At 41.6% G+C, this 19,312-nt stretch overlaps 1 protein-coding gene across 6 annotated transcripts in view; it reads left to right on the forward strand.

Annotated features, from left to right (window-relative positions):
* The window catches only part of hipk2 (homeodomain interacting protein kinase 2), a 253,549-nt gene that overhangs the window by 209,786 nt on the left and 24,451 nt on the right, over positions 1 to 19,312 (forward strand). For 5 of the 6 annotated variants that reach the window (XM_073058960.1, XM_073058963.1, XM_073058965.1 and 2 more), the window contains 5 exons: positions 4,732 to 4,951; positions 7,257 to 7,378; positions 8,480 to 8,622; positions 9,772 to 9,948; positions 13,077 to 13,358. In XM_073058960.1, the coding sequence (XP_072915061.1) occupies positions 4,732 to 4,951; positions 7,257 to 7,378; positions 8,480 to 8,622; positions 9,772 to 9,948; positions 13,077 to 13,358 (944 nt within the window). The remainder of the gene's footprint in view (positions 1 to 4,731; positions 4,952 to 7,256; positions 7,379 to 8,479; positions 8,623 to 9,771; positions 9,949 to 13,076; positions 13,359 to 19,312) is intronic. The other variant, XM_073058964.1, reaches the window with a different exon arrangement.

The following is a 19,312-nucleotide window of genomic DNA, read 5'->3' on the forward strand; positions in this document are numbered from 1 at the left end:
ATCACATAAGTATATTGAGTTGGTACAAGGAAAAAGTAGTAACAATGCAGAATAAAGTTTTACATTTAGAGGAAGTGCAGTGCAGGCAGACAATAAAGCAAGATAGATTGTGAAATAAGAGTCCATCTTATTGCATTAGAGACAGTTGAATTGTCTTTTATCTCAGTAGGATAGAAGCTATCATTGAGCCTGGTGGGACGTGCTTTCAGATTTTTGTGCCTTCTGCATAATGGGAGAGGGGGGAAGAGTAAATGTCCAGAATGTTTAAGTCAAACAGGGCAAAACCAATTATATGGCAACAAAATCATCCAAACCATCTAAGTACAATAGTGAAAATGCTCGCTTTTGCATTTTAGTGCTGGTTGAGATTTATTTTCAACTGCATAAAAAATGTTGCCTAGAAATTGAATTTCAAAGCAATAATTGTTTAATGGAGAAAAAGCTAGGAAAAAAGCAATAACTGATCTCTAACTTCATGGTATTCACTGGAAATGGTAGATCTCTTCAACTCTCTAACAAAATAAATGAGGTTGAAGGTTTTTTTTAATGTAAAACTACAGTGTTTGAACTGAAAATTAAACATGTGCGGTAGTAAACTGCCAAGGTCATTTATAGGCCAGTTGGAAAGCAGTCACTTCACTCTCACTTTGATGAATGAATGCTTAAAATGTTCAGTAAACAGAACCCCATATGTTTGAACAAATCACACTAAGTTGCAGTCTTAAAGAGGTACTGCTGCATCGGTTCTGGCAAACTCCTTTTGCTACATTAATTATCATGATATTATTCTCAATCTGAACAATCAGTTGTCCTTGGAAAATATGGCTTCTGAGAATTGCCCTTCCCCTGAAACAGAAACAGCATTAAGAATAAGTCTGTAAATAATACATAGTTTCCAGGAGAAAGCTACTGCAGATACTGGAAATACTTTATCCATGCATCCGTGGAGAAAAGTAGAGAGGTACAGTACTATTTCAAGTTGATGATCACATGCCTGGTGAAATTAAATGTTATTGACCTGAAAAGTCAACTTCCTCTGCAGATGCAGCCTGACTGACTGAGAATCTGCAGCATTTTCTGGTTTCATTTCATAATTAAAGTTATTGTATAGCTAGACTGGCAGGCAAGGCCTTTATTGGCAAGGCTGATTATTTTACAAAACTTGCTGGAAGTCAGGCAGCATCTATGGAAATGAACAAACAGTTAGTATTTAAGGATGAGACCCTTTCTGGAAAAGAAGGGGAGAGGTGCCAGAGTAAAAAGATGGGGAGAGGGGAAGGAGGACTAGCTTGAAGATGATGGGTGAAGCCAGGTGGGAGGGAAAGGGAAGGGTAAAGGGCTGGAGAAGAAGGATCTGATACGAGTGGAGAATGGATCAAAGGAAAAAGGGAAAGAGGAGGGACACCAGGTAAGATGGTAGGCAGATGGAGAGAAGAGGTAAGAAGCCAGAGTGAGAAAGAGAAGAAGAGGAAGGGAGAGGAAAAAAATTACTGGATATAGAAATCTATGTTCATGCCATCGGACTAGAGGCTACCAAAATGAGATATGAAGTGATACTCCTCCACCCTGAGAGTGGCCTCTTTGTGGCAAAAGAGGAGGCCATGGACTGACATATTGGAACAGGAATGGGTATATGAATTGAAATGGTTGGCCATGGGGTAATTCGGCTTTTGGTGGATGCAGTGGAGGTGCTTGACAAAGTGGTCCCCCAGTTTCATCAGGTCTCACCAATATACAGCAGGCCACATCAGGAGCACTAGATACAACCGATGACCCCAACAGATTGACAGGTGAAGTGTGGCCTCACCTGGAAGAACTGAATGGAAGTAAGGAAGGAAGTGAATGGGCAGTTGTAGCATTTCTGTTGCTGTAAGGGATATGTGCCAGGTGGGAGATTAGTGGGGAAGGACAAATGAACAAGGGAATCACAGAGGGTATGATCCCTGCGGAAAGCAGAGAGTGGAGTCTTTACCTTCGGGGACTGCTTGATGGAGTACCTCTGCGCTTCCTACCGAAAGCAGAATTTTCCCATAGCCAACCATTTTAATTCCTGCCTCTGTTCCCATCCCACCTTGCCAGACCATGGCCTCCCCTTTTGACACAATGAGGCCACTCTCAGAGTGGAGGAGCAACACTTCGTATTCTGTCTGATAAGCCTCCAGTTGGCATGAACATCAATTTCTCTATCTGATAATTTTTTTCTCTCCCCCTCCTTCCCTTTACCTTTCCCACCCACCTGCTTTACCTATCAGCTTCTAGCTGGTCCTCCTTCCCCTCCCCCAGGTTTTCACTTGGTGTCTTCCCCCTTCATTTCCAGTCCCAAAGACAGTTCTCAGCGTAAAAGGTTGACTGTTTATTAATTTCAGTAGATGTTGCCTGACTTGCTGAGTTCCTCTAAGACTTTGTATGTGTTGTTATGGATTTCTAGCATATGGAGGATCTCTTGTGTTTATGGTTATTTCACAGATTGTAATCTTTATGATACTTCACAAGTGCATTCTATATTGCTTTATACTTCATCCTATTTAAAAAGTCATACAGAGTGAACTTGGCCACATTGCAACTTCATGGAGTGTTAATATGAGAAATTTGGCTCGTGGGAATTTGGTGCAATGGGGAATAAAGTGATTGTTTGGGTTACCAATTCTTTAAAGCTTCAGTAAACCCATCTCCAGGAAGAATGCAGCTTGAGGCTACAGATTTAAGCTGCATCAGTGAACAGAGGGGAGAGTTACCTGGATAGTTTGATGCAGAAAGCAATATTATCTCCTCTACATTAGATCAGGGACTGAATGTAACCTTATATCTGATTAGTATCTTTGACACAAAGATGGAGGAACTATAGCATTTTACATTATCCATAGATAGGAGTCCCTCACATGAAAATTAGGTGACAAACCTCTACCCGCCAGTACTGTCCAGTCCAGCTTTGGAATGATTGACCTACAAGCATCTGGATGTACCCATTATTACATGAGTGATGTACAGTTTTTTATACAGAATGATCTACAACAGTGGGAGTGTATACCAGTAGTAATGCAGTTAATTGTCAGCTCCCACTAGTAAAGCAGGCTGATATTATGACAAAGCATTACCTACCAACAATGTTCCCTCTAAGGTGGCATCTTTTGCTACCAGGCACAAAGGAATTTAAACTGCACACAAAAGGTTGTCACCCTCTACCTCACTGGCATGTTAAGTATATTTCACGATCGTACACAACCACATTTCCTTTTCCATTTTCTTATGCGGACGGTGTTGACAATGTGGAGTTTGTGACGATCTGTCCGCAGATTTTAGAACTGTCTTACTTATATTGTTTTTATTGAAGAAATAATTGATTGTACAGCATAGTGGTCATTACATATTGAACGGAACTTTGCCCACCAATACCATATCTTAGTGACAAACCTTTCTAGTCTTCTACTATTATAATGAGAGATGTGTCTAATAGTCAAACCACACAAAAACAGGGCCTTTGGCCAATTGCATCTGTGCTGAGTATCAAGCACTTATCTATACTCATCCCATTTCTCTCTTTCTCCCTTCCACGTCCACCTACCTTGGTGCAACTTACAACAGCAAATTCAAAGTTCAAAGTAAATTTATTATCAAAGTACATATATGTCACTGTATACAACCCTGAGCATTCACAGAAAAACTGTGCATTCTGGGCATTCAGAGTAAAAACAAAGAAACACAATAGAGTAAATGCAAGATGGACAAATACTAATGTACAAAAGACAGCAAACTGTGCAAATACAAAAGGAGAAAAAAAGCAATACTTATCAAGAATATGAGATGAAGAGTCCTTTAAAGTGAATCATTAGGTTGTGGGAACAGTTCAGTGAAGTTATCCCTTCTGGTTCCAGAGTCTAATGGTTGAGGGGTTATAACTGTTCTTGAACTTGGCAGTGTGGCTCCTGAGGCTCCTGTACCTCATTCTTGATGTCAGCAGCGAGAAGGGAGCATGGCCTGGATGGTGGGGATCGTTGATGAAGGATGCTCCTTTCCTGTGACAGTGTTCCATGTAGATATGCTCGATGCTGTCTACCCAACTATATGCCTTTAGAGCGTGGAAGGGAACCTGGGTTCCTTGGGAGAACCCACATAGTCACAGCAAAGACATGCAACTTGAAGCAAAGAGCACCCAAGGTCAGGATTGAACCGGGGTGTCTGGAGCTGTAAGACAGCAGCCCTAACAGCTGCCCCACAGTGCCTCTTTCCTGGTGGATATGTTTATCCTCCACTACTGGAATACTAGTTTAGATTTGCACAGTAGGATTTAGAATGACTGCAAATATTTGATCTTAGATGTCAACATTATTCAACCACATTAACTGGAAAGTTAAAGCTTCCTTTTATTTTAAATGGCCAATTCTTTGAACACATATAAATATTCTGTCAGGTAAAATTTGGCAGATAAGTATACTGAACACTTTTTTAAAAGTTTGAACATAATTGTTCTTCTAATACAACACTGCACAGTTTTATTTCTAATTAAACAAGTTTATGACAACATTAACATTAATTTGATGACTTGTAATTGATTATATTCATTTTTTAAAGAAAAGTAAAAGTGCATTCTGGAGAACACTGTCCCCAACTCCAGGAAATCAAATTGCTTTGACCAAGATTTTGTGCTTTCTTTGTCTTTTATTTTTCTTCCCTTCCTAAACCATTTTGCTTACCATTTCCTATTGTTTGTATTATATCCCATTATCCCTTTAGGCCAACAGTCTGGCTCCCACATCCACAAGTGCCACCCTTTCCCTTGCCAACTCTGATGTCTCCTTACTTAACTACCAATCTGCACTTTACCAGCCTTCAGCAGCTTCCATGGCAGCCGTTGCCCAGCGGAGCATGTCACTGCAGTCAGGAGCCTCACAGCTGTGTGCTCGACCTGATCCCTTCCAACAGGCCTTAATTGTCTGCCCGCCTACCTTTCAAGGTGAGATCTATTTTTTTGCGGTTTAGACACTTTACCCCACGGCTTCGACCATTTTTATCCTCTTCTAAGGCAGTTCTTTGAGATCAAGGATGACTAATTTTATGGGTTCTTAAGATGGTCTTAAATTTCTTAAATTTGGAGTATTGTGTATAGTTCTGGTCACCGAATTATAGGAAAGATGTCAACAAAATAGAGAGAGTACAGAGAAGATTTACTAGAATGTTACCTGGGTTTCAGCACCTAAGTTACAGGGAAAGATTGAACAAGTTAGATCTTTATTCTTTGGAGCATAGAAGGTTGAGGAGGGACTTGATAGAGGTATTTAAAATTATGAGGGGGATAGACAGAGTTGACGTGGATAGGCTTTTTCCATTGAGAGTAGGGGAGATTCAAACAAGAGGACATGAGTTGAGAGTTAGGGGGCAAAAGTTTAGGGGTAACAGGAGGGGGTATTTCTTTTCTCAGAGAGTGGTAGCTGTGTGGAACGAGCTTCCAGTAGAAGTGGTAGAGGCAGGTTCAGTATTGTCATTTAAAGTAAAATTGGATAGGTATGTGGACAGGAAAGGAATGGAGGGTTATGGGCTGAGTGCAGGTCAGTGGGACTAGGTGAGAGTAAGCGTTTGGCACGGACTAGAAGGGCTGAGATGGCCTGTTTCCGTGCTGTAATTGTTATATGGTTATATGGTCGAGGTGAGGCAAGTGGATGGGTAATTTATGAGATGCTGTGTTTCTTCTGTGTCTTCGGCAGGGTTTCTGTATGGTCACCAGTTCATAGCCTTGACATTCTCAACTCTATCTCAAATATCGCCGTGGTCATCTATGCATGGACCTAGAAGAGATGGAGGAAATCAAAAATAGATATTTTGCATCTGGAGATGGACACGTAGTCCATAGGACAGAGGCAAAACAGAAGCGAGACCATGGACTGATGTTGCCAGGAAGAGTACCTGAGATTGAATATGTTTGGACTTTATTCCCTGGAGTGTAGGAGAATGAGGGGAGATTTGGTACAGGTATCCAAAATTATGAGGAGTGTAGATAGGGTTAATACAAGCAGGCTTTTCCACCGAGGTCATGTTAGACTAGAACTAGGAGTCATGGGTTAAGTGAAAAGTGAACTATTTAAGGGGAACATGGGAGGGAACTTCTTCACTCAGAGGCTGGTGAGAGTGTGAAATGTGCTGCGAGTGGAGTGGAGTGGTGGATGTGGATTTGATTCAACACTTCAAAGAAATGTAGGGGGCTATGTTCCATGTACAATTGGATAGGACTAGGCATAATAACAGCTTGGCATGGATTAGATGGGCTGAAGGGCCTGTTTCTGTGCTGTAGTGCTTTATAATTCTATACTCCTTCACTTTGAGTGGTTATGAGTTACACTTTCCTAAAAGGCAGTGATGATGTTGCTTTTCTTTAGGGAGGCTATCAGTACATTTTTGAATCTTCTTGTTGTGACAGAGCTCAAAGTAGAGTGTTGTGGAAGTCTGGTGATGGGCATGGCATGACACGGCCTGCCCAACATAGATGACTGAATTTAACTGGGACCTCAATACTGGCACTACTTTGGTGAGAGCCAGTGACGACTTTAACCCTTTCCTATTGATCTGAAAGCAGCCTCTAACACCATGTTCCTGTGACACTTTCCCACCCCTAAGAACACTCGATCCTTTTAGCAAATAGCTCTGCTGAAGATAACAGAAAGGTCCAGTGGCTGATACTTGCCGTATATGTCAACGCCATGGAAGGAGGGTTGCTGAAAAGACTGAGATTCTGTCAGTTCTAAGGGAGACTGAAGAATGACCTGAAAGAAGGCTTAAAAAATGTGGATTGACATAGTAGACATAAGGAAAATAATTTCCTGGTTGGATTTTGTGACATGATTTTTTTAAATGGTTACTACTAAACCCATTTAGGTATTTCAGGTTTTTACTTATTTGTCCATGGGGTGGCTAAAATGTTGAATTTAGTGAATCTGTATTTGATGGCAGAATCTGATTTGATGAGATTTGGAACATAAACACTGGCATTGAACTGTAAGTTTTATTTAGTTGACATCAGTGCCAAGGAAGGAGATGAGGTTGGCTGTGGTAGAATGTATACAAGTATGTCAGGTGAGGCTCAGATTTGGACCAACTCAAATGAAATTCTATTAAGAATGGAGTGTATTTTCACACTGGAAGTTATTGCTTTGAGGGGAGGGTTGATGACTTTAAAAGCATTGCATTTTGCTTACTTATTTCAAATATTTCAGTCTCCAATTTATTGTTCTCTTGCTTTCTGAATGCACTCTGGTTGATGCCAATAGGATTGCAGGCGTCCCCCACCAAGCATGCTGGGTACTCAGTCCGAATGGAGAATGCTCTTCCTATCGTCACACAGGCTCCGGGGGCTCAGCCGCTTCAGATCCAGCCTGGCCTACTAACACAGGTAGATGGCATGCTGATCCTCACAGTTCTAATGAATGAATAGGCATTATGTTTCAGCAGAACCCAATCAGTCATTCAAGCAGACAGAACATAAATTGTTGACATTCAGGAGATCTAGTCAGTGATTCATGGGGATAGAAAGATCAGAAGTGGGGTAGAAAGTCACCTTTGGTCAATAGTGCTAAACTCTCCATAGGATTACATGTTCAGCACTAGTAACCAAAGATGGCTTTCTAACTCTTGGTTTGTGCTGAGGTAGATAATGTCAGGTGAGGAAATTGTTGAAGGGCTCCTACAATTGGTTTCTTCACTTCTAGACCAGGGAAGAGGAATTAGAAAGTGCTCTCATTCCTGGCCATAATGCAGTGGCTTTTTAGCATGAAACAAAGGAAGATTTTACTATAACCATTTTCAAAATCTCACGATGCATCAATTACGTTGCAGCCAATGAAGTAGTTTTGAACTTTAATCAATTTGGTTATATAGGAAACATCTCTTCTCACACTGTTATGAAATCATTAGATAATGAGTAGGCATTTTTGAATTATGTGAATTTGGAGATAAGTACCAGCCAAGGATACTATACTTTGAGTAGTGTCATAGAACTATTTATCTGTATAATCATAAAGAGTATATTGACTAGATTCAGGGATGGTAAAGAATGATCAGGATTGACACTTTAGGATGAGGGGATGGTTTCCATAGAAAATTATGAACTGCTTTAAATAGCTATAAATTATAAAGGGTATTGATAAAATAAATACAAAAAAATCCTTTGGTTTACTAATCAGTGTTGGAGGTCAATAATTTCAATTTTAACTGAGAACAAGAAGGGAGGTCAGGAGAAATAGGGCTTTGGAGCAGGAATGTTTTGCCTCATGGAGTGATTGAAACAAAGGCAATGGGTCATTTAAAGAAACAGATAATCATCTGAAGCAGACAAAAAAAAAACAAAGCTGCATGTAAGAACCAGAATAGTGAAGATAGTTCTATGAAACTATGAAAGGAGGAGCTCAGATACGATGAGCCAAACGACTTCCATTGGCACTGTAAACTTTTTGAGAAGGTGCTGAACGTTGGATATTGCTTCTTGTCCTTGCAGCAGACGTGGCCTAGTGGAACCCAGCAGATTCTTTTACCTCCAGCATGGCAGCAGTTAACAGGAGTGACGACTCATACCTCAATGCAGCATGCTACTGTTCTTCCAGAGACAATGGCTGGGACCCAGCAACTGGCAGATTGGAGGTAATCTAGATTAACATAAAACTAAAGTGAAGGGATACTCACTCAGCAGGTCAAGTTTATTGCTTGTCAACTAAAATGAGGTTATTTTTTGCCAACTGCTCACCAGAACAGATAAGGTACCAGTGTAATTTAGATCTGATATACTGTGACACCACATAATGGCATAATTAGCATCATCATCATGCTGAAAATTGCCAAATCTCAGTTGCTAGTCAGATGACTGGTATATATGGAAACCTGATTCCCAACTGTACCACTGAAACATACAACAACATAGAAACAGCATTTTCACGAAGGCAATATGGCTCATTTTACTTATTCCTGACAAACAAGAAGCAGGATAGTTTAAAGACTTCCTGCCTCAGGGTGCTACTTATGTTTCATTATCCTAAATCTTGTCACTTACTAAGCTTCTAGTTGCTTACATTTGTTGGCTTACAGGACTAATTAGACCTAGATATATTGCATCAGCTTGCGAAGTCACAATCTTTAGATACTGTATATTTTTACACTGTCTTTGCTATTCTGATAGATTTTGTCAGCTTTCTTCCTTTCATACGCCTGTACATTACGTTATCTATCCAGGTGTTGTCACTGTCACTAGCCATATGTTTCTTCACTGATGCCCCGATAGAGTTCAGTGTTGAAAAATTGAGGGCTGATTTATATCCTGCTGATTTATTTCCAGACGTGTGGAGCTGATATAACTCCTGTAGAGATTTTGCTCACTTTTCCCCCATTTCTTGCTCAAGGATTTTCTATTTGGTCACATGAGCAGCAAATTATTGGCTTGGTTTTAATCTCCTATCACCAAGTTTTGTCAATATAAAGTCAACTTTATCTTACAAAGTTCAATCAGAATTGTTACCTGAGCCAAATAAATCTATCAGGGATTTCTGGTTATAGTTATGAATGAGCTACCCCTCAAAGCTGCTCTTCCACTGATATTGACCCAGTGCATATAAAAGAAGCCACTGCAAGTGCTGACCATGTTGATAAATACTCTTACTCTCTTTCCCTTTGAATTGTCTTTAAACTGAAAATGGTTCCAGTAAGATGCGGTTACATATGCTTAATTATTGCAACAGCTGCATTGTTTGTTTATTTTGAATATGTGCTGATCTCATTCAATGTCTTTACTTGCTTTAGGAACACTCACCCACATACTAGCCATTACAACACCATCATGCAGCAGCCTGCTCTGCTGGCAAGCCATGTGACTCTGCCATCTGCTCAACCATTGAATATTGGTGTCGCTCACGTAATGAGGCAGCAGCCCACCTCAAGCTCCTCATCAAAGAAGAATAAGCAGCAGTCCTCCGCCAGGTGTGTAGAAACAGAGTTGAATTGACTCAGTTGGCCTCTATTGGAACATGATTTCCTGACTAAGAAAGATTTCTTCCTAATGCCTAATATCTCACAACTTTGGAATGTTCATAAGTGCTTTTCAGTCAGGCAAGTGTTTCTGAAGTATGAAGTACAATTACTGTTAAAATGTAGTAAAATGTGGCTGCCAAGTTGTCTAAGTAATAGCACTTTCATTCACTGCTTTTAGAGTCATAGTCTCAGATTTATACAGCATGGAGAACAGACCCATCAGATCACCTTGTTCAGGTCGACTAGGGTGTCTGTTCAAACTAGTCTCATTTGCTTGTTTCTGGTCTATAACCCGCTGAGCCTTTTCTTCTATCCATGTATCTTTCTTAATGTCTTTTAAACATTGTAATTATATCCACTTCTCTCACTTTCTCATTCAGCTTGTTCTGTATATCTCCTATGCAAAAATGTTTCCTGGTGGGTCCCTTTTTAATCTTTCCACTCCCACTTTAAACCTATGCCCTCTAGTTTTAGACTCCCCTACCGTGGATAAAAGGTGTGATCATTCATCTTAGCTAAACCCCTCATGATTTTGTATACCTCTAAAATCACCATTCAGCTTCCAGTGCTCCAAGGAAAAAATGTATTTTCTCCAACTTTTCTACCTTAATGGCAATCTTCCAAGTATGGTCTCACCAATGACTTGTACAGTGGTTACACGATGGCCCAAATCCTGTGCTCAGTACCCTAACTGAGGGCAGGTGTATCAAACACCTTAACCCATCTTGCTACCTTTCACTTCCAGAGAACTAGGATTTCTAGTTCTCCTGGTTCTCATCCTAGTTAATAACTTGTACTCAAAGGACTCACTGCTGTGCTACGCACTTCAGAGCTCTACTGTTCACATGCCTGATTTCACATGGCCAAGTGCACGGTGTTGCATTTTCCTGAATTAAGCACCATTTATTATTCCTTGGCCCACTTTAGCAGTTCATCTAGATCCTGTAATAATCTTGTCTTGTGAAGACTGGTATCAGTCTTCTCAGAAGAGGAACTTGAATCTGCAAACTCTTATATAGAAACTTAAGTGCAATCTTGGATTAAGAACAGGAATGTAGGTGCAGGAACAGGCCACCGGCCCCACAATTCATTTTGATCATCGCTGATCTATGCAAGCCTCAAAATGCTCTTCTGTGCCAGTTCAACATAACCTTCAACTTCTCAAAACTGTATCTGTCTCCACCTTAATAATCTGGATGAAAATGTAGTTAGTAAAGTATGATTAGTACGTTTGCAGACATAAAAATTATGGAGTTGTGGATAGTAACGACGGTGGTCAAAGGATGCTGTAGAATGAAGAGAAAATCTACAGATGCTGGAAATCCAAGCATACACACAAAATGCTGAAGGAACTCAGCAGGCCAGGCAGCATCATCAGGTCCTGATGAAGGGTCTCGGCCTGAAACGTCGACTGTACTTTTTTTTCCATAGATGCTGCCTGGCCTGTTGAGTTTTTCCAGCATTTTGTGTGTGTTGACCAGAGGCAGCAGGATATTGATAGGATATTGATCTATTGGAAACTTGGGTGGAGAAATAGCAGGTAGAGTTTGATATGAACAAATGTGAGGTGATGCATTTTGGGAGATTAAATGTAGGAGAAAAATATGCAGGAATATTAGGAACATTGATGTACAGGGAGATCGGAACTCTACCCTTAAGAAAATGGTGCCACAAGTTGAAGGGGAAAAAGAAGGCATACGTCATGCTTGCCTTCATAGGGTGGGGCATTGAGTATAAAAGTTGGCAAGTCTTGTGCAGTTACACAAAACTTTGAAGTATGAGTGCAGTTCTTGCACTGCACTGCAAAAGGAATGTGAAGGCTTCAGAGACAGTGCAGAAAGGGTTGGAGTGTATTAGCTGTAAGGAGGGTTGGACAAACTTGGTTTGTTTTTGCTGAGAGACGATTTGATAGAAAATTGAGAGGCATCTTATTTTCCCCAGGGTGCCATTGTCAAATACTATAGAGCATAGGTTTAAGATGAGAGTGGGAATGTTTAAAAAAGCTGCGTGATCCAAGTTAGTTTTAAGATAAAATGTTAGGTACCTGGATTGTGTTGCCAGGTGAGGTGATAAAAACGAATACAAAAGAAATGTCCAGAAGCCAATTGGACAGACACATGACCAGACATGGAATAGAGGGATATGGACTATGTGAATGCAGATAGAAACAGTTGGATTCATGGGCCAAAGAGCCTGTTCTTGTGCTGTACTGTTCTGTTGTGTTCCCTTGTTTCTGACTCTCCCGCTAGTGAAACCATTTCAATATCTACCCTGTCAAGCCCTGCTAGGTCCTTGATGTTTGAATCAGGGCACCTCTTATTTTTCTAAACTCCAAGTAATACAGTACATTTTGAGCTGAACTAACAAAACTATGCAAAAGGCACTCAATCTACTCAGTACATTAGAAACACAGGAACTGTTTGACAAACAAAATTAACACCCTACAAGTTTTCCTACCACCAGCCTGGTAAAAGCAGAATATAATGATAATGGATTTGTTTTCTAATGATAGCAATTAATATACATAAGACCCAGGTAAAACATAAGAGAAATCCCAGAAGTAGAGAGGCATGGGAATCATCAATCCAGTGTCACCCATTTCCCGCAAACATGCTATATCTAGCACATCATTTCTCAATAAAGCCTCAACCCGGCTCCCTGCATTGACTTTTATTTTGCTTTACCAAGTATACTTTTACATCCTGGTTTTTTCGAATCTTCCAGTGCGCTAAATTCATTTGGGAAAACTAGTTGTATATCATATCCATTGGAAATTAAATTAAAATTTTATAATTTTAAAGGAAGAAAAAATCAGAATTATTAATAACAGCTCCCTTGTCTTTGAATTTATTAAGATGAAATTCTCCGATTTGTACTTTTAGTTGACACAAGGCAAATTATTCATATAAAGATATCAAATTAAGTTTTTCTTTGGTGGCCACATTTCAAAGTAAAGGAAGTCAATCCCATATTAAACGTAGTTAAATAATTTTCTGTGCCTTATGTTTAATGTGACCCACTGCATAGGATATTATTTTTTTGTGTATGCCGTAACATTTCTATATTTATCCCCACAGAAATACTTCAGCATACGAAGTGTCCTCCTCCCGTAGCTTCAGCTCACACTCACCGCAGCGCTCAAAACGCGTCAAGGAGAACACTCCTCCTCGCTGTGCTGTAGTACAGGACAGTCCGGCCTGTAACACCTTGACGTGTGGCTGGGGAGAGGCCACCAGCACAACCCAGGAGAATCAGAGGCAGACCATAGTCATTCCTGACACACCCAGCCCGGCGGTCAGCGTCATAACCATCAGCAGTGATACAGATGATGAAGAAGAACGCAAACGTGTACCCAACAGGTGATGGAATAAGGGTATTAGAATTTATACCAGAGTAGCAGGGTTTTGATTATACCTAATCTTCTTCTGGTATTATTTCATGTTACCATGTTAATATGGTCCTTTGTTTAATTTCTCATCTACATGTTGTGCATCCATGTGTGTGACAGTAAATCCATTCCACCTGAAATGATGAAGTTTGTTTTAAATTCTTTACTGGGTACACTGATTATGGTTATGTAAGTTTGATCCTTTAGTTTGAGTGTTATTGACTTAAGCTGGTGACCATATTTTGAACTCAACAACAATGCTCTTCAATAGCAGAAGCTAAGTTTATGACAACTCACTGACTGAGAAACAAGAGTTAGCAAAGCAGAATGTTTTTGAAGATTTAACCATGTGTTTGATGAGAATTTGACATTACTAGTAGAAATGATGAGGGATATGGGGGTAAGAGTACAAAAATGCTTAAATGACCAGAGTTGGGAACGTTTCATAGGAAATACAGGACAAAGAACTGTATTGTTGTAACTGTTTTCCACCAATCTGCTGTGAGTGATAGTATGTAACCACAGCATAACTCACACAGGTGACCACAAGTAGGAGATTAGTATGCATCGAGTTCCTGGTAGCCTATATAGTCTAAAACAATGTTATGATGATTTTACACTGTATAAATGATGACTTCAGATACTTATGTCTTAAAGCAATTACTGAAGAAAGAATTTCTTCTTGTTGATTCGGCTTTTGGGCTATTGTATCGTTTTCATTTATGCATCTTACCGTCAGTGTGCCTTGACACCTACCAAGAGCTGTGACCGAGAGATTCAGCCAGAATTTAATTTAGGGAGAAGTTATACTGCATAGTCATAAATTAGGTTTGTACCTGAGGGTGCAGAGAAAAACTAGGATTGAAGCAGACAGGCTGTGAAGATAGGAAGCAGATTTGCTATAGACAACTGGGTTGTGGCAAGGAGTAGGCCTCTCACTCCACCGGAGTGCCAGAGGTGGTATGGTGCAGTGTGCATGTGGAAATTAGTGCTGCCCCCACCCCCCCAGTGTTCTCTTGACAGAAGACAAGATGTACCGTGTTTCACTGCAGACTGCTGCAACATTCATGGACTCAGGGACTTGGACTATTTTTTTCGTGTGAGTGTATTTTACTGCCGTCTTACATGTGCTCTGTGTGTCTTGTGTTGTGTGGGGCTGCTGGTAGAGTGTTTTTTGCATCTTGGCCCCTGAGCAACACTGTTTTGTTGGGCCGTATTTAGTTAATTTCGGTATCACGGAACTCTTTGAATTTACAGCAGCTAGAAGAACTCCAAACGTTTGAGCACACATCTGGTGGTAAGGAGGCGAGGAACTGTCAACGTTTCAGGTCGAAACCTTGTGTCAGGGCAGAGAGGAGAGCGGGGGTGGTGAGAGGAAAAAGAGAAGTGGTGAGGCAGGAGCCTAGGGTGATTAGTGAAATGAGGAGGAGTGGAAGATGACAAGCAGGTTCCATCACATAGGGAAGGGGAATGGAAATGGAGTTAGTGACTGGTGGATGATAGATGGAGTGAGGGGATGGTGAAGGCTGCAGACAGCTGCTGTGAGGAGATAAACGGGAATACAAAAGGCTGCCATTAATGGAATATGATTAGTAAAGGGCATTCTAATGGGAACCATTTTTGGAGAGATGAATGGCAGATATAACAAGAACCAGATGAGGAGAAGGGGAGGGGGAGTATGAGCCCTTGGGTGAACTTACAGTGGCATGCAAAAGTGTGGACAGCCTTGGTCAAAATTTCTGTTACTGTGAATAGCTAAGCGAGTAAAAGATTACCTGATTTCCAAAAGGCATAAAGTTAAAGATGGCACATTTATTTAATATTTTAAGCAAGATTACTTTTTTATTTCCATCTTTTACAGTTTCAAAATAACAAAAAAGGATAAGGGCCCAAAGCAAACGTTTGGGCACCCTGCATGGTCAGTACTTAGTAACACCTTCGGCAAGTATCACAGCTTGTAAATGCTTTCTGTAGCCAGCTAAGAGTTTTCCCAATTCTTGTTTGGGGGATTTTCACCCATTCTTCCTTGCAAAAGGCTTCTAGTTCTGTGAGATTCTTGGGCCATCTTGCATGCACTGCTCTTTTGAAGTCTATCCACAGATTTTCGATGATGTTTAGGTTGGGGGACTGTGAGGGCTATGACAAAACCTTCAGCTTGTACCTCTTGAGGTAGTCCATTGTTGATTTTGAGGTGTGTTTAGGATCATTATCCTGTTGTAGAAGCCATCCTCTTTTCATCTTCAGCTTTTTTACAGACGGTGTGATGTTTGCTTCCAGAATTTGCTGGTATTTAATTGAATTCATTCTTCCCTCTACCAGTGAAATGTTCCCCGTGCCACTGGCTGCAACACAAGCCCAAAGCATGATCAATCCACCCCCGTGCTAAACAGTTGGAGAGGTGTTCTTTTCATGAAATTCTGCACCCTTTTTTCTCCTGTTACGTAACCCCGTAACCAGGTAACTTACCAGCAAAGATAGCGGGATCAGCTGAGTCGGATACTACTATTTTCAAACGTTTTATTCAAAAAGGGCACAAACGTATGGTTAGTACAAAACATTCAGATCATATACATCGTCAAAACTCAATCCAAAACACCGGTGTAATAATAATCAATCAGAAATAAGCTCTATAGTTGTCTAGGGGTAATACTGAGTCCAATTGAAATATAAAGAGTCACTCAGAAGTTTGCAGGCTTTTCCCTTTCGGGAACCGCTGGGGTTTTCACGTTGTAGAGAGAGAGAGATGATTTAGAAAAGATAAACACTTGCCCGTCGTCTTGGCAGAGCAAATCCTTGGAATCAGGGGAGCAGACTTCCCCGTTGTTAGTTAAAGGCAGTCTTTCGTTGGCTCTAGCCACAGATTCAAAAATTCGGAATCTAACGCACGTGGCTTCCTTCAAAATGGCTTCCCGCTCCCATGGGAATCGATATCGTGCTTCCTTGGTGTCTCCTGGGTGCGTCTGAGGGTTCCCCCCCCCCTCAGACCCTCCTTTATACTTCTTCACGGGATCGCAGGTGTCAATCAGGTTGCAGGTAATGCGATCTCTCTCTCAACCAGCCCACTTTGCCCGAGGGCTTTTCACGTGGTCTCCATGAGACAATAGTCAAGGTCACCTTTATTCTGCTTCTTGGGAGAACGTGGTCTCTCTCTCTCTCTCCCATTTTCCTGTGTCTATTCAGCACGTCTCTTCCTCTTTTGGGTCAGTTGACCCCCCCTTGACTAGGGTTCTTGCAATTCTCACAAAGGAGGGGGCCAAGGGCATAACACCTCCCCCCATAACGGGTTTTTAACCAGCGGTTAAAAACAGGTTGGTACAGGAAATTTTTTTTTTGAATCTACATACTACACAAGCTTTTCTCTTCACAGAGTACTACTGTTATACATTCAAGTCAGTATCTAAACAGGTAACAAGTACAGTGCCCCTTTTCTTTAATACCTTAACCTCACGTGCCATACTAACACCTGGTAGCATCAAACTTCGCTCAATAACCACCTTATTTATTTGCTTTCTTCAGCAACATAACTAAGGAGGTGTGATCTTAGCTTACATACATCTACAAAGGTTCATGCAAAATACTAATTTTTATGTTACTTTCAAACTTAACAGTCAAGCTTCCATGGGTGTTGTCTTTATTATTCACATACTTTGTCAAAATCCCTTAAAACCGGCTTCTGCTATTTAAAAATCGCGTCCCCATTAACCCTCGCCTCTTTTCCGGTTAATTCCCTCGTGGTGATCTTGGGCACCTTGGAGTAATAGGCTTTCGCCCGCTGCTTTCATAGGAGCTATTTTATCAACAATGTGTTCCAGTTTAAACTCTTTGTTCAAACAGCATTTCAAATTCTGCCTTTTCACACCACACTCTGGAATAACAATAGCGTGTGGGGCCCCTTTACCTTCCAACTCAACCTGTAATTGATTCACAGGCTTTGTGGTACCAAGCCATTGTCTCTGTAGCCTGGTTGCTGCTTTTGATATCAGTCCAGCCTTTAAATTTTCTTCATTCAATTTGGGAACTACACATTCCCCTTTTCCTTCAATAATAATATTCACCTCACCAACTGGTAACCCACCTTCGAGCACAAACACCTGGGAACTCTTACTTCCCAAGGTTAACCCTTTTTTTTTCCGAACCAAGTCTATCTGCTCCAAAAGGACGGCCGTCTCGTCCAGCTGAGTCAAATACCTCCACTTTTTCCTGAGCTCCGTGACTAGGTTCAGCACCACGTGCATCCCCATCTTGGACACACTCAAACGGGACATTGGCCTCTTCCAGGCTTTCAACACCCGTACCTTTTTCAAATTCTAACGTCCCCCTTTCCTTCCAGCTACTCTCCAGGCAGCCCCCCGTTGGGGAAGGCGCAACCCTGCGAGCTGAAACAACCTCCTCGGCCATTTCAGCTGACTTCTCCACAGCAAGGATACCCTTCCTCTCTAAGACTGCCCTCATTTCACTCTCGGGACCATCGAGAACACCTTTAGAACTCTCAACTTCTCCAAACAATTCTGCCAAACCGGACAGATCAACCACGTCCAACTTTGGACTTTTTAACAGCTTTATCCGTTTCTCATCTTTATTTCCTACCTCTAGGACCTTTCTCTTCACTAAGGGGGGGGGCTATCTCCTCGCCCTTACCCCCTTTTACTTTACTACCTTCTGTTTTACCACCCTCTGAACCCTCGTGGTATAGGGTCGGTAAAAACGTCTTGGCCAATTCACTACTGGCCCGATTTAAACTGCTCTAGTTCTCAGCTGCTTTTCTCGACAAGCTGCGAGTGACCGCGCATGCGCGATAGCTTTGGGACTCTAGGGGCGGGGAGACCGTACTCGCCGGTCGGCAGGTTGGCATCATGGCTGCCGAAATCCTACCTCTGGCTAAATCGTCCCCCTCCCCTCTCTCTCCCCCTTGAGCTCTTCGCTCTTGCCTTCGCCTGTCCAGCTCCAATTCATGGCTCCTTTGTTTCTCTTTCTCTCTTGCTTTTACTTCTAGCTGCTTTAGCTGGAGCTCACGACCCCATTTCATCTCTAATTCCTTTAGTTTGAACACATGCTCTCTCTCCGCAGCCTTTTCCCTCACAGCTCTTTCTGCATCCTTTTCCCTCGCAGCTCTTTCCGCAGCCTTCTCAGCTGCTTCTACTTCTAGCTGCTTTACTTTAAGCTCATGGTCCAGCCTTGCTTTCTCCAACTCTACCGGATCTGTCCCACTCGCTAATCTCCTTTCTGGAATATTTTCCAAATCCTCAGCTGCAAACACCTTCTTCCCAACGTAATACTGTTGTATGACCCTTCGCACTTCCTGCCTTTTCATTGCTGGCTTCACCGCTGTGAGGTCTAACGGCTGCGCCAAATTTACCAAGTCAGATTTTGTAGCCTTCCCTAGCGCCTCTACCGTCGGGTTTCCCATAAATTCACCCACATCCATCTTTGCTGGTTTCCCGTCTGGCTACCTGCGTAACCAGATTTAAGTTTGGACTTACAGCCCGATTCACTGACCCTCCCGTTTGGTTTCAAATCCCAGAACGAGAACCCCACTTGTTACGTAACCCCGTAACCAGGTAACTTACCAGCAAAGATAGCGGATCAGCTGAGTCAGATGCTACTATTTTCAAACGTTTTATTCAAAAAGGGCACAAACGTATGGTTAGTACAAAACATTCAGATCATATACATCGTCAAAACTCAATCCAAAACACCGGTGTAATAATAATCAATCAGAAATAAGCTCTATAGTTGTCTAGGGGGTAATACTGAGTCCAATTGAAATATAAAGAGTCACTCAGAAGTTTGCAGGCTTTTCCCTTTTGGGAACCGCTGGGGTTTCACGTTGTAGAGAGAGAGAGATGATTTAGAAAGGATAAACACTTGCCCGTCGTCTTGGCAGAGCAAATCCTTGGAATCAGGGGAGCAGACTTCCCCGTTGTT

The sequence above is a fragment of the Hemitrygon akajei genome, chromosome 10, assembly GCF_048418815.1.
Source record: "Hemitrygon akajei chromosome 10, sHemAka1.3, whole genome shotgun sequence".
Taxonomy (NCBI): Eukaryota; Metazoa; Chordata; class Chondrichthyes; order Myliobatiformes; family Dasyatidae; genus Hemitrygon; species Hemitrygon akajei.